Source organism: Salvelinus alpinus, chromosome 10, assembly GCF_045679555.1.
Source record: "Salvelinus alpinus chromosome 10, SLU_Salpinus.1, whole genome shotgun sequence".
Classification (NCBI taxonomy): domain Eukaryota; kingdom Metazoa; phylum Chordata; class Actinopteri; order Salmoniformes; family Salmonidae; genus Salvelinus; species Salvelinus alpinus.
The window spans coordinates 27,283,818-27,297,814 of NC_092095.1; the positions used below are offsets into that span (position 1 = coordinate 27,283,818).

Here is a 13,997-nt window from a genome sequence, read left to right on the forward strand (position 1 = left end):
CTCTTCTCAACGTAATACACATTACGCTGAACGAGCCCCCTCTTCTCAACGTAATACACATTACGCTGAACGATCAGTCTCAAAGGAGAGTAGTAGGGCATCTCATCCTGTTAACAATGAGCAATCTAATAACTGGCTACTCCAGTATTTGTCCATTGAGTAGCCCCCACCACAGGGAGCATTACAGCCTTGTCCAGGTGAGCAGTCAAGTCACAGAGGGGCTCCATATGGACCGGAGTGACCGTTAGCGGAGGTCAGCAGTGTGGTGCCCTTTGCATTAGCTTAGGATGCTAATCTAGCAGGCCAATCAATTATCTCCCTGCTAATGCTAATGCTAACACCACTTCCATCCCCCAGGCTACTCCAGGCCAGGGCACCACAGGGGTCCACTTAAAGCTTCTTTAAACCTGAGTCGGGGGTAGGGGGTGCCCAGCAAGCCACAGATAAGATGTGTCTCTGTAGGCTACTCTACTAGGACCTCCTCACATTGAAATCAATGTTGGAGCCACATCATGTTGGCTAATGTACTGCATTTGAGACACACTATTCACTATTCAATAATCTTTGGTGGCAAGGAGAAAAGCTGGGTGGACGTGCATCGTCTCTGTGGCCACAGTCATTAAAACACATAGACGACGCGCATCCATCAGACACTCCCTCCCTCTCCTCTGTGAACTGGACACATGACTGTTTGACCACAGACCCAACTTCTCACGGACACTTCCTTATGGTGGACGTCAAAGTGGGCCGTTTTAAAACGGAGTGGGGTAATTGTGTGTGTGAAGGTGGTGCAAGACAAACGAGGGCTACGAGTGCCACCTACAGGTGGCACCTTTTTTCTGCTGGGGGGGAAAAAAATACGATTTTCTGTGTCAAACACCGTGGCCCGGCCCAATGAAACGTTGAAGTAGTGGGTTTAACATAACACAGCGAGAGGGTGAGAGAGAGAGAGAGAGAGAGGGTCTGCCCTGCAGTAAACTTGTTCCCCAGGCCCGTTTAGCGTTTCATTAAGTAGAATAACACCCGTCTCTGCTGTTCTGAAACACAAGTGCACACAGTGTGCCAGTACAACCAGCAGCACAGTTACAATAATTGAATGAACACATTGGAGAAGAGAGGAGAGAGAGAGAGAGAGAGAGAGCGAGAGAGAGCCAAGCTGCCCTGGGGGAGGAGAGGTGACCCCATGTTGAGTGAAGGGTCCAAGCCTCCTGAGCCAGCGCCAACATGTGGAAACATGGCAGCCTAGGGGGAAGTGCATGTCAATGGGCTCAATATGGGAGGGAAAGAGAGACACTCACACGTGCACATATACACACACACACACACACACACACACACACACACACACACACACACACAAGGCCTGAGCAAACAGCGGTGGTGGGGTAGTTTCCATGTGCAGGCAGGGCGGGAGGGAGGAGGAGGGAGTGCAGCTCTATGGGCTAGCTGCTGGGACCTCTCCCTTCATCCCTTCACGCCAGTCTTCACACACAAAGGGCACATGAGAACCAGGTCAGGTCACTCATTGGTCAACAGCACTGATCTCACTCTACCACTCAAACATACAGACAGTTGAAGACCTTTGGAATGTATTTTTGATAAGCTGAAAGGATGGCACTGTTTTGTCAAATCAGAATGAGGATTTCTTCATAAAAAATGGTCAGGTTTTTCATCCAGCCAACATTATTACAATATTGTAAAAGCAAAAGGCCTAGCCTAAATCAGGGACTTTGACTTATCACAGAGGTCGACGCAGAAGTTAGTATTAGGTAGGTACAGTAGGCTAATAGCTTTTCTTCTACAGTGAGATTGAATCCAAAAGAGACCAGTATGGATCCTGTCTGGGAAACCAATCAGCCAGTCAGTGTGATGGCACAGCAGCTAACTTCCCCTGAGTCCATGAGAACGCTCTCACCCCAACAACCCCAAAGTTCAATGTCTGCATGTGACAAAGGGGAAACCCAATCCGCCACGCAATGCGCCTGTGTCTGTGTGTCCCATCCAGTGCAGCAGAGAGGGGAGGGGGGATGGCACGTTGTTGAAATAGCCAGTGCTCACTGAGGCATGGGGAGTATCGCCCTGGGCTTTGGGACTGGATTACTGCTCTCTATGGCCCACTATCCACTTCTCTGTCTCTCTCCCTCTCTTTATTCAGTGAGGCCTCCCCATCTCTATCCAGTGAGGCATCTCTCTTCCTCCCCAGTGAGGTCTCTCTCTTCCTCTCCATCTCTATCAGTGAGGCCCCCCTCTAACCAGCGAGGCCCCCCTCTCTCTCCCTATCCAGCGAGGCCCCCCCTCTCTCTCCCTATCCAGCGAGTCCCCCCCTCTCTCACCCTATCCAGCGAGTCCCCCCCTCTCTCTCCCTCTATCCAGTGAGGCCCCTCTCCCTTCCTCTATCCAGTGAGGCCTCTCTCCCTCTTCCTCCCCATCTCTATCCAGTGAGGCCTCTCTCCCTTCCTCCCCATCTCTATCCAGTGAGGCCTCTCTCTTCCTCCCCTTCCTATATCCAGTGAGGCCTCTCTCCCTTCCTCCATCCAGTCTCTCTTCCTTCCTCCATCCAGTGAGGCCTCTCTCCCTTCCTCCATCCAGTGAGGCCCCTCTCTCTCTTCCTCCCCATCTCTATCCAGTGAGGCCTCTCTCCCTTCCTCCATCCAGTGAGGCCTCTCTCCCTTCCTCCATCCAGTGAGGCCTCTCTCCCTTCCTCCATCCAGTGAGGCCTCTCTCCCTTCCTCCATCCAGTGAGGCCTCTCTCCCTTCCTCCATCCAGTGAGGCCTCTCTCCCTTCCTCCATCCAGTGAGGCCTCTCTCCCTTCCTCCATCCAGTGAGGCCTCTCTCCCTTCCTCCATCCAGTGAGGCCTCTCTCCCTTCCTCCATCCAGTGAGGCCTCTCTCCCTTCCTCCATCCAGTGAGGCCTCTCTCCCTTCCTCCATCCAGTGAGGCCTCTCTCCCTTCCTCCATCCAGTGAGGCCTCTCTCCCTTCCTCCATCCAGTGAGGCCTCTCTCCCTTCCTCCATCCAGTGAGGCCTCTCTCCCTTCCTCCATCCAGTGAGGCCTCTCTCCCTTCCTCCATCCAGTGAGGCCTCTCTCCCTTCCTCCATCCAGTGAGGCCTCTCTCCCTTCCTCCATCCAGTGAGGCCTCTCTCCCTTCCTCCATCCAGTGAGGCCCCTCTCCCTTCCTCCATCCAGTGAGGCCCCTCTCCCTTCCTTCCTTCCTCTATCCAGTGAGGCCCCTCTCCCTTCCTTCCTTCCTCTATCCAGTGAGGCCCCTCTCCCTTCCTCCCTCCAGTGAGGCCTCTCTCTTCCTCCCTATCGCTATCCAGTGAGGCCTCGCTCTCTCTTCCTCCCTATCTCTATCCAGTGAGGCCTCGCTCTCTCTTCCTCCCTATCTCTATCCAGTGAGGCCTCTCTCTCTCATCCTCCCCATCTCTATCCAGTGAGGCCTCTCTCTCTCTCTCGGCTTTATTCTAGTTCTGTCGCTACCTCATGCAATCGTTCATAATTTTTTTTGGTCCCATCCCTGTACTTATCTCCTCTCATTCTCTCTGCTTCCAGGAGCAGAGATAGTGGATAGGGCTTCACCTCAGTCTCAATATTGAACAGCTTGCCTTGCCATGGACATGCTGCCTTTCAATAAACCATCTGGGTCAGAGGCTTTTTATTATTCACCAGTCAGTTAAAGTGGCATGCAGCTAAGAGATCAGTCTGCAGTGCCCGGGAGCCTTTCTCATACTTCCTGTGGGTCAAAGGTGATACGTAGTGTCGAGCTACCTTTTCCATGGCCTAAATAACACTTTGCATTAGATCACTAGCACATTACCTATCCTGCTTTTTCAGATCAGTGTAAAAGAAGGAGATGAAGCCACATTAGACTATTGAGATACTAACTGTGTGTAAATGTGCATAAAAAGAGATTGTCTGATTGTCATCCATGTCTGAAGTGGAGGGTAAGTCTTTAAGTCTACGCATCATAACGTTGAGAACGTGGCATTGTTCCTACAACTTCGATTTGACCAAAGTGCGACACTCACAACTGGAGGACGAGCACCATCTCGGCGGCCATCTCGTAGACCTGGTGCAGGTTGACCACCCGCTGGCTGGCCGTGGCGAGCTCCAGAACGGCCACCTCGTGGATGATCTCCAGCCTGCAGTCCTGGCCCTTCCTCCTCTTCCTCATGAACTTGGCGGCGTACTCCCGGCCCGTGCACTTCTCCACACACTTCCTGACCACCGCAAACTTCCCCCTGAGGAGAAGCACAGGCAGAGAGAAGAGGGTGCTGGGTGAAGACTTATATTTCACTGAGAGGTTGTTTTAGTACAGAGAATAAGGTAGGCTTTTCCAGACACTTTCTAGTCTCATGTCATCTACAATAGAGAAGGTTTCTTTATGCACCATTCAACATATTCTAAAGCCTTTTAACTAGCTCTGTAACTATGGTAACTGAAGACCGTTCATCACTTGGCATGACAAGTTGACTATATGACCTAGTTTCACTGACCCAATAGGGCAATACTGACTTTCTAACAATTCACAAGAATGACACAAAGCCACAATGAATGTTAGAGTTTTCAGTCTGGAGAAACTAAAAGGAAGTAATCGCAGTGCGTCTCATTCGAGCTGCATGATGTTACAAATCAAAATGACCCGATGAACAAGCAGTGTATTCACATACAAGTGTGTACACACAGGCAGAAATGTTTTTCGTAGAACCCTTTCATCTGTGAGAAGAGGCGTGTGTGTGTGTGTGATGCTGTTGATGAGAGAGAGGTGTTGTAGTGATCCTGAGACCAGCACACTTAACGTTGGATCTGAACATCCCTTTGTCTCCTTGGCATTTCTGCAGGATGAAGTCATCTCCCGTCCCCAGAACCCAAGATGGCCCATTTTCTCACCGCTACAGCCGTCTGCTTTGTGGCGCTGACCCACTTTGAATGTGGACTATGAAGGGGTAGGGGCCTGAACTGGTCTGGTGTGAAAAACACACAGCGAGCGGTTGTGTTTCAAATGGCAACCTATTCCCTATGAAGTGCACTACTTTTGATCAGGGTCCATAAGTAGATCTGGTCAAAAGTATATAGGGAACAGGGTGCCATTAGGGACACAGCGAGTGTGTTGCCCGGGGGGCCTCGCAGAGAGAAAGCAGTGTATAAAGACGACACGCCCACGTCAACTCCCCTCTCAGCTACAGAGAACGCAGTCAAATGCTCTAATACACTGAACCAATGGCCCCATTATTTTCTGACCTCATTGTAAGAGGATATGACAGCACAACCTCAGGTTCTAAAATGTGCAGCAGAGACATTTAAAATGCCAAGTAGAAACAGAGTAGGCTACAGTGATACTGTTTGCCTACTTTGTTTCCATGCGAAGGCAACACAACCTTTATTTACACTTTATAGTACAATGGTATTGACTTAACCTCTAAGGAGAAAGTATTTGCGGGACAAGGAACGATTCTTTGAACTGAGGTTTGCAGTGGAAAAGTCAGAACTCTCCGGAGCCAGACAACTCTCTGATAAAACAGGTCTGAAGAATGATTTACCAGCCGAGGTGACTTGAGGCTGATAAACAGAGTTTTGTGAGCGATAACCATGCACACACACACACACACGGATTTACGACTCACGCCAGAACATAGTGGCAGTTGAGAAAAGTCTGAGCGATTGACCTCTCTGGAAGTGCCAGAGCTGCCAAAGGGTGGAGAGTAAACATCCACCTAAACATCATTCCCCTGACCTTAGCTCCTCTCATCCAAGCCTTAGATCACCTGGTCCTCCTCACATCAGCCCACATTCATCCCTCCTTGCACACGCAGATAAATGGTGTAAGACCATGTTCAACATCTACCTTAAAGAAGACAGTGGCCTTGAAGGTTGAGTCTGACAGCTGTCAAAAAGCTCAGGTTGTCTTTACTGTCAGATTGTTTAAGGGGATGGGCACATCCTCCCAGTTCTCATGAAAGTAGTGTCAACTAGCCTGCATCATGTGCAATACAGCCACAGCATGCGAGAGACTGGGCAGCAAAGAGGGATAGATCTGACTAGAAGTCGACCGATTAAATCGGCATGGCCGATTAATTAGGGCCGATTTAAAGTTTTCATAACAATCAGTCATCGCCATTTTTGGACGCCGATTATGGCCGATCACATTGCACTCCACGAGGAGACTGCGTGGCAGGCTGACCACCTGTAACGCGAGTGCAGCAAGGAGCCATGGTAAGTTGCGAGCTAGCATTAAACTGATCTTATAAAAAAACAATCAATCAATCTTAACATAATCCCTAGTTAACTACACATGGTTGATGATATTACTAGTTTAACTAGCTTGTCCTGCGTTGCAAATAACAGCCTACTTCGCCAAACGGGTGATGATTTAACAAGCGCATTCGCGGAAAAAAAACACTGTCGTCGCACAATGTACCTAACCATAAACATCAATGCCTTTCTTAAAATCAAAACACAAGTATATATTTTTCAACCTGCATATTTAGTTAAAAGAAATTAATGTTAGCAGGCAATATTAGCTCGGGAAATTGTGTCACTTCTCTTGCGTTCAGTGCAAGCAGAGTCAGGGTATATGCAGCAGTTTAGGCCGCCTGGTTCGTTGCGAACTGTGTAAAGACCATTCCTTCCTAACAAAGACCGTAATTAATTTGCCAGAATTTTACATAATTATGACATAACATTGAAGGTTGTGCAATGTAACAGAAATATTTAAACTTATGGATGCCAGCCGTTCGATAAAATACGTTACGGTTCCGTATTTCACTGAAAGAATAAACGTTTTGTTTTCGAAATGATAGTTTCCGGATTTGACCATATGACCAAAGGCTCGTATTTCTGTGTGTTTATTATATTATAATTAAGTCTATGATTTGATATTTGATAGAGCAGTCTGACTGAGCGGTGGTAGGCAGTAGCATGCTCGTAAGCACTCATTCAAACAGCAGCTCTTAGCAATGCTGGGATGCAAAGCGCTGTTTATGACTTCAAGCCTATCAACTCCCGAGATTAGGGTGGCAATACTATAGTGCCTATAAGAACATCCAATAGTCAAAGCGATATGAAGGTTGACAACTCCATTGTGTCCTCCTCCCAGAGTGCTAAGAACCTTGGCGTGATCCTGGACAACACGCTGTCGTTCTCAACTAACATCAAGGCGGTGACCCGTTCCTGTAGGTTCATGCTCTACAACATTCGCAGAGTACGACCCTGCCTCACACAGGAAGCGGCGCAGGTCCTAATCCAGGCACTTGTCATCTCCCGTCTGGACTACTGCAACTCGCTGTTGGCTGGGCTCCCTGCCTGTGCCATTAAACCCCTACAACTCATCCAGAACGCCGCAGCCCGTCTGGTGTTCAACCTTCCCAAGTTCTCTCACGTCACCCCGCTCCTCCGCTGGCTTCCAGTTGAAGCTCGCATCCGCTACAAGACCATGGTGCTTGCCTACGGAGCTGTGAGGGGAACGGCACCTCCGTACCTTCAGGCTCTGATCAGGCCCTACACCCAAACAAGGGCACTGCGTTCATCCACCTCTGGCCTGCTCGCCTCCCTACCTCTGAGGAAGTACAGCTCCCGCTAAGCCCAGTCAAAACTGTTCGCTGCGCTGGCACCCCAATGGTGGAACAAACTCCCCCACGACGCCAGGTCAGCGGAGTCAATCACCACCTTCCGGAAACACCTGAAACCCCACCTCTTTAAGGAATACCTAGGATAGAATAAAGTAATCCTTCTAACCCCCCCCCCCCCCTTAAAAGAGTTAGATGCACTATTGTAAAGTGGTTGTTCCACTGGATATCATAAGGTGAATGCACCAACTTGTAAGTCGCTCTGGATAAGAGCGTCTGCTAAATGACTTAAATGTAAAATGTTAAATGTAAATGTAAATCCAAATGGTATATAGGGAAATAGTCCTATGAATTCTATAATAACTACAACCTAAAACTTCTTATCTGGGAATATTGAAGACTCATGTTAAAAGGAACCATCAGCTTTCATATGTTCTCATGTTCTGAGCAAGGAACTTAAACGTTACGTTTTTTTACATGGCACATATTGCACTTTTACTTTCTTCTTCAACAGGATGTTTTTGCATTATTTAAACCAAATTGAACATGTTTCATTATTTGACACTAAATTGATTTTTATTTATGGATTATATTAAGTTAAAATAAAAGTGTTCATTCAGTATTGTTGTAATTGTCATTATTACATACACACATGTATGTATGTATGTATGTATGTATGTATGTATGTATGTATGTATGTATGTATGTATGTATGTATGTATGTACACTAGAGGTCGATTAATCGGTATCGGCTTTATTGGCCCTCCAATAATCGGTATCGGCGTTGAAAAATCATAAATCGGTCAACCTCTAATATACACAAATGTATACGTATATATACACACATACATACATATGTATATATATATAAATAAATAGCCCGATTAATTGGTATCTGCTCTTTTTGGTCCTCTAATAAATCGGTATTGCCGTTGAAAAATCATAGTCGGTCGACCTCTAGATCTGACCCAAGAGAAAACACAAGCAAGAGACTAATGAGAAGTCCAGTTTAGTCATGCCTGCCTAACGCCACCATGCTGAGTGTCATTGTCATGTTGTCGGGGCAGGAGTGGAAGCAGACTGGAAGAAATTGTGTCTGGAGTTGGTGTTGCCCTCCAGAGAAACAGGCAGTAAATATCTGAAGAGCGCCTTAGACTTGATTCGCATAGGAATTGTGACAGACAACTATGCAGTAGCTGGTCAAAACGATGCAGTTCCTGATGTAATATGGTCAGTGTTTTTAGTCGTGAATATTCTAACACACCATCGAGAGAGAGAGCCTGGGTCTCGGGGTGGGGGCTAATCTGAGCTCATGTGAGAGTCATGGGTCTGGAGGATTGTGCTGGGGCTCTAGGCTCTCCAGCTTTATTCCCCCTTGTCCTTACATTCTCAATCCCATTCTGTCCAGCCACGCACAGATTTACTACATACAGCTGCCTTTCCCTTGGAAAAACACTCACACAAGAAAGAAAAACGTAGAGACTGGAGGATGAAAAAATTAAATGCCAAGCTCTTTGGCTTGTGCTGAACTCATCAAGTCCACAGACTTGCCTTAATGCGTTGGGTCAGGCTAAATATTTGAGGAGTTTGAGGATGTGGCGGACAGAGGCGTTTGTTGTTGTCTGAGGCCAGTGTGACAGGGCTGTGACAAAGAGCAACGTGACAAGGTCAGCGAGAACATGAACATGAGGCACGTAGAGGCGAAGAGAACCACTGACTCTGTAATGTGAACACCTTGTCAACCATCCGAACCAGGAGGAAAGACGCACTTGGTAGCTGCAGGAAGGCACTTGACATTAGCTTGTGAAAATCCTTCGGAGGGAGGGGTCTCCTTATAGTCACAGCATCCAATGACAGGAATGCGGGGAGCAGACGTAATCTCTTGCATTCATAACATCTTAACGGGCTGCGTCTAATCATTCAAGTTCAGAGGAAATAGTTTGTGCTATAAGGAACCTTCCGGGCCTTTGAAACTAGCTAAAGAGCAGGTCTAATAGGCTTTCGCCACACTTGACTGCATGGCTGAGGCATTCCTTCATACCTCTGCCACCACCGATACTCTAATCCAGCCCCTGCTGTCGTAAGATTGGTTTCCTAAAAACTTAAAAAACAGTGCCATAGATGAGGTGTTTGTGGTGTAGCGTGGTGGCAGGGGTGCGAACCAGCCCTAGCCTAATGAAAACCCTCACAGCAGCCTCGTCCTGTCCCGTCTGGCCACTCACCCACTGTGAGTAATGATGCTTTGGATCGGAGGTATTGGCATCAACTCTGTGTGAAGTTCATCAAGTCGGCCATAAATCTTTGCTATGCTTAGGGAGGGTGTTGGACAGGAGGTCTAGGCCTGCCTGGAACGTTCTATGGGTCATTCCAGAGGAGACAACTAGCCTATTTTGATTTATATTATAGCTGGGCAACTATCTGCATGGGATTGAGGAGAAAACACACTCTACCATCAATGCTAGCAGTGCACAATATACTAAATATTCCAAGTTCAGCCAGCACACACAAGCTGTGCATAAAAAGAGATTGTCTGATTGTCATCCATGTCTGAAGTGGAGGGTTGATTTAGGGCTTGTGTACATGCTTGCTGGAGAGACTGGTTGGGACTGGGACTCTGGTACCTTTAAAACAGACCACAGCCTTTCTGCAGTCATGTCAGCACATTTCCAAAGCCTGTGTCCAAACACAGACAACACCCTGAAAGAGATGGCTTTCACGTGTGCAGAGACCAGGGGTGACTGCTGGGTCACAGTCAATGTAAAGGAACGGTTCGATTCAGAACAGATGGCTTGGCCGTTTATGCACAAAGACAAATGGCTCAAAACCACTGGACTTCATCAAGAGGCAGTAAGTTTCCTTTTTTAATTTTTTCTTTTTACAAAAACTGTGAAACTAGTCTGAACGTGGCACCTCTGCTTTGGTCCATTTTAGCTTTTGGCTGAAGTTTCCTTATTTATAATTTATCACACCCAGTTTCCTGACCCATGCTCATTGAAATTAATGGACATCTTTTTTCCATACACATTTTTGCAGTGGCAGGCGTCCAAGCAGAAGATTAATTTAATATAACAGGGCTATGCTGCAGGCGGTGTGCCAGAGCGGTTTGCATGCCAGGAGCTGAATGGTTCGTCTCCTTTTTTATATGAAAAGATTCCACACAGTAGCCTCTCAGAAATTCTGAACAAGCCCTTGAGGGGGAAAAGTCAGCTCAATGCAAGTATGTAAGGTAACTTACGGGTTAAAAGAGGTGGAATGTTAGGAATCTAACATCTCTTTTCTCAGTTGAGTGGCCAAACTGTAGGAGGGGGCTTGAGATAAAGCTGCTGACAGATCTCAGCTTTATTGTATTAACCTCGGCAAGATCGTCCCCTCTAAATGGCCTCTGCATAGGCCCAATTTTTGAGAGTGACACAGTTGGTAAGGGTAGAGTGACACTTCATCAGGTGGCTGTAAATCTGATGGATGCTGACAGTAAATTAGAGTGGCTCTGACGGACAGATGCTTAAAGATGACGTGAGCCCACCTTGGCCTCTGGACTTTGACCACCTGTTAAACCGTGGCACCAAAGTTGTTGCTATGTTGGGCGTACACTGATGGAGTGGCCAGGTCATCTAACTGGTAGGTGTCAAACTCTCGAGTCACTGTGCGTACGGTACAAACCTTCTGCGCGTCATCCCATTTCTGACACCAATGTGCCAAAGAAATTACAGACAATCAACACTTCACAGAGTGGTGCAGATGACATCGGCAATTTGGTGGCTTTAAGTTGAGAGGCCTTCCATTGTCGTCATTCGTCTCACAGATAACTGCAAAGCCCGGACAGATGGTTTCATTCCATCTGCAGTAGCAGACAAGTGGTCCACACAGACTAAAAGGAGCTCCCGTCTACCATCTGCAGCCACTCCTATAAAAGGTTAAAAGGTATTACTTTAAACCCTCCCGCCAAAACTATTCTCATCAATGGAATCAGATCTAAACAGTGCAAAAAGAGAACGCAGCCCGGGTATATTGTGGCCAGTTTATAGCGTCTATAAAAATGCAGACAGGGTCTCCAGTTGGCAGAGGCGTTGACAAGATACCAAAAGCCAGACTATAGCAGTGTCCTCAGATGGCAGAAAGAGAGAAGGCTCTAAGCCAGGGAATCCAGCCTGGCAGCAGGGCCGCTTCCTCCAGCTGTTGCCCATGGGAGAACGTGCCCGTGTTTTTAATGCATTTTAAGTATGTTTTGGAAATGGGTCCCTAGACTCACTAAAAACAAAATCACTTTATATGGGGGGTATGTCTGCCTGCTCAGTTCTGTCAATATTATGGCAACCAGGTGCACTTTGGCTAATCAACTACTTTTGTTCCAGCGTTTTTTTTTTTTAACAGACTTGTAGTTTCGCCCGAGTGTCCGGAGTAAGTGCGGCCATCTCTCCATTAATCATCAACGGGCGCACGGAGAGTGAGCCTCAAGTAATTAGGTAGTGGCTGCTTTTGACAGGAGGAAAGCCTCATCACCATTAGAACAAAAAGCAAGGCAGAGCAAAGAGCTCCTATTGACCGACCCCTCGTTTTCCCCCAATAAGAATAGGGGCTCTTACCAGCGCATGGACTGAAACCAGAGGTATGTTTACTCTGCGTCTATGACATGGGGGAATAAGGAACTCTGACATGTGACCCCTGTATGGAGAGGAGAGGGACAGAGAGAGAAAGAGGTTGCCTATTCACATGCTCTTTGGACACAGGACATTTTCTGAATACCTTGGGAAAGGGCATTATTACCTCATCACCATCCCCTGGGCTGCCTGTTTCAAAAACCCCACCGGCTCAGGCTCCGTTACACAGAGGTTAATGGCCCACAAAAGATGTGGTTCGCCCGCCACGCCTTTGTGGAGATGAATGATTTCCGTACTCGGGTTGGACTTCATTGCCTGGCTTTTGTCTCTCGCCACAGCTCAGTACATGTGAAAGGACATGACAAATGGAGTCTGCTGAGCGAGCAAGGAAACACGATAACGCGTAGCACCTCTAATCTGAGAGAGAGAAAATGTCTAGTGCTAATAGTTCATATGAAACAGATTAGGCCCAGTTGATGGAAACGTGCGATTCCTTGGTGAGGTGTGTCACAGTTGTAGTCGGGGAGGGCCGTGACCCACAGGAAGTTCTATCAACTTAATTAGATTGCTTTGAAGGTGGGAGAGGAAGTATAGCATGACATACCCCCCCTCCATGCGCTTCCCTTCCCTTCCCCTCATCTCATCTCATCTCCTGACACGAGAGAGTGAGGAGGGATCTCGCTGATGGGGTTCAATAACAAACTTGGCTTTCACATGTCCTCCCCCCCTCCTTTCTCCGCGGTTGGCTGTTTCCAAGGCGCTCAGCAGATGTTGCCACCGGCCCGGCCGCGAGACCCAAACAACGTGAAAAGCCAGGCCGATGATGTCATGGAATCCTGCCTGATTGTCAAGACACAGAGATCCTTTCTGTGAGAACCAGAGGGGGGAGGTTTGGTTCAAAACATGAAGGGGAGGGGTTGGGACTGGGGAGTGTGGGTGAAAGGCACACTGCACACATCCGACAGACACACAGGCTCATCCAGAGAGAAGACCCCCCCCATACTAGGACCCTGAGAGCTATCCCAAGAGCTATCCCAAGGAGGTGGATGCTGCATCACCGCATGCTGTAACTGCAGTCTAATCCTTCAGGGCGATTCCCAGGACAGCAACTAAATATGACACACTCTCTTAGTCAATGATGACAGAGATTTCTTTCTCCCTTCATGAGACACTGAAGGCTCCACTGACCACTGGATTACTGTTGGCAAAACAGCTTTTCTTCACACATTTGGGGGTGCAAGTGGCGCAGCGGTCTAAGGCAATGCATCGCAGTGCTAAAGGCGTCACTACAGACCCAGGTTCGATCCTGGGCTGTATCACAACCGACTGTGTATCACAACCGGCCACAAGTGGTCCAGCGTCAATGTAAATAAGAATTAGGGGAAGGTTTGGCAGGGGTAGTCCGTCATTGTAAATAAGAATGTTCTTAACTGACTTGCCTAGTTAAAAAAAAATATATATATATATATATATATATATATATATATACACACACAGTTGAAGTCGGAAGTTTACATACACTAAGTTGACTGTGCCTTTAAACAGCTTGAAAAATTCCAGAAAATGATGTCATGGCTTTAGAAGCTTCTGATAGGCTAATTGACATCATTTGAGTTAATTGTAGGTCTACCTGTGGACGTATTTAAAGGCCTACCTTCAAACTTAGTGCCTCTCTGCTTGACATCATGGGAAAATCCAAAGAAATCAGCCAAGACCTCAGAAAAAATATTGTAGACCTCCACAAGTCTGGTTCATCCTTGGGAGCAATTTCCAAACACCTGAAGGTACCACGTTCATCTGTACAAACAATAGTACGCAAGTTTAAACACCATG

At 47.5% G+C, this 13,997-nt stretch overlaps 1 protein-coding gene across 1 annotated transcript in view; it reads right to left on the reverse strand.

Annotated features, from left to right (window-relative positions):
* Positions 1 to 13,997, reverse strand: part of LOC139531826 (serine/threonine-protein kinase 17A-like) — a 46,731-nt gene that overhangs the window by 18,585 nt on the left and 14,149 nt on the right. The window contains exon 2 of the mRNA XM_071328700.1: positions 4,030 to 4,242. Within this exon, the coding sequence (XP_071184801.1) occupies positions 4,030 to 4,242 (213 nt within the window). The remainder of the gene's footprint in view (positions 1 to 4,029; positions 4,243 to 13,997) is intronic.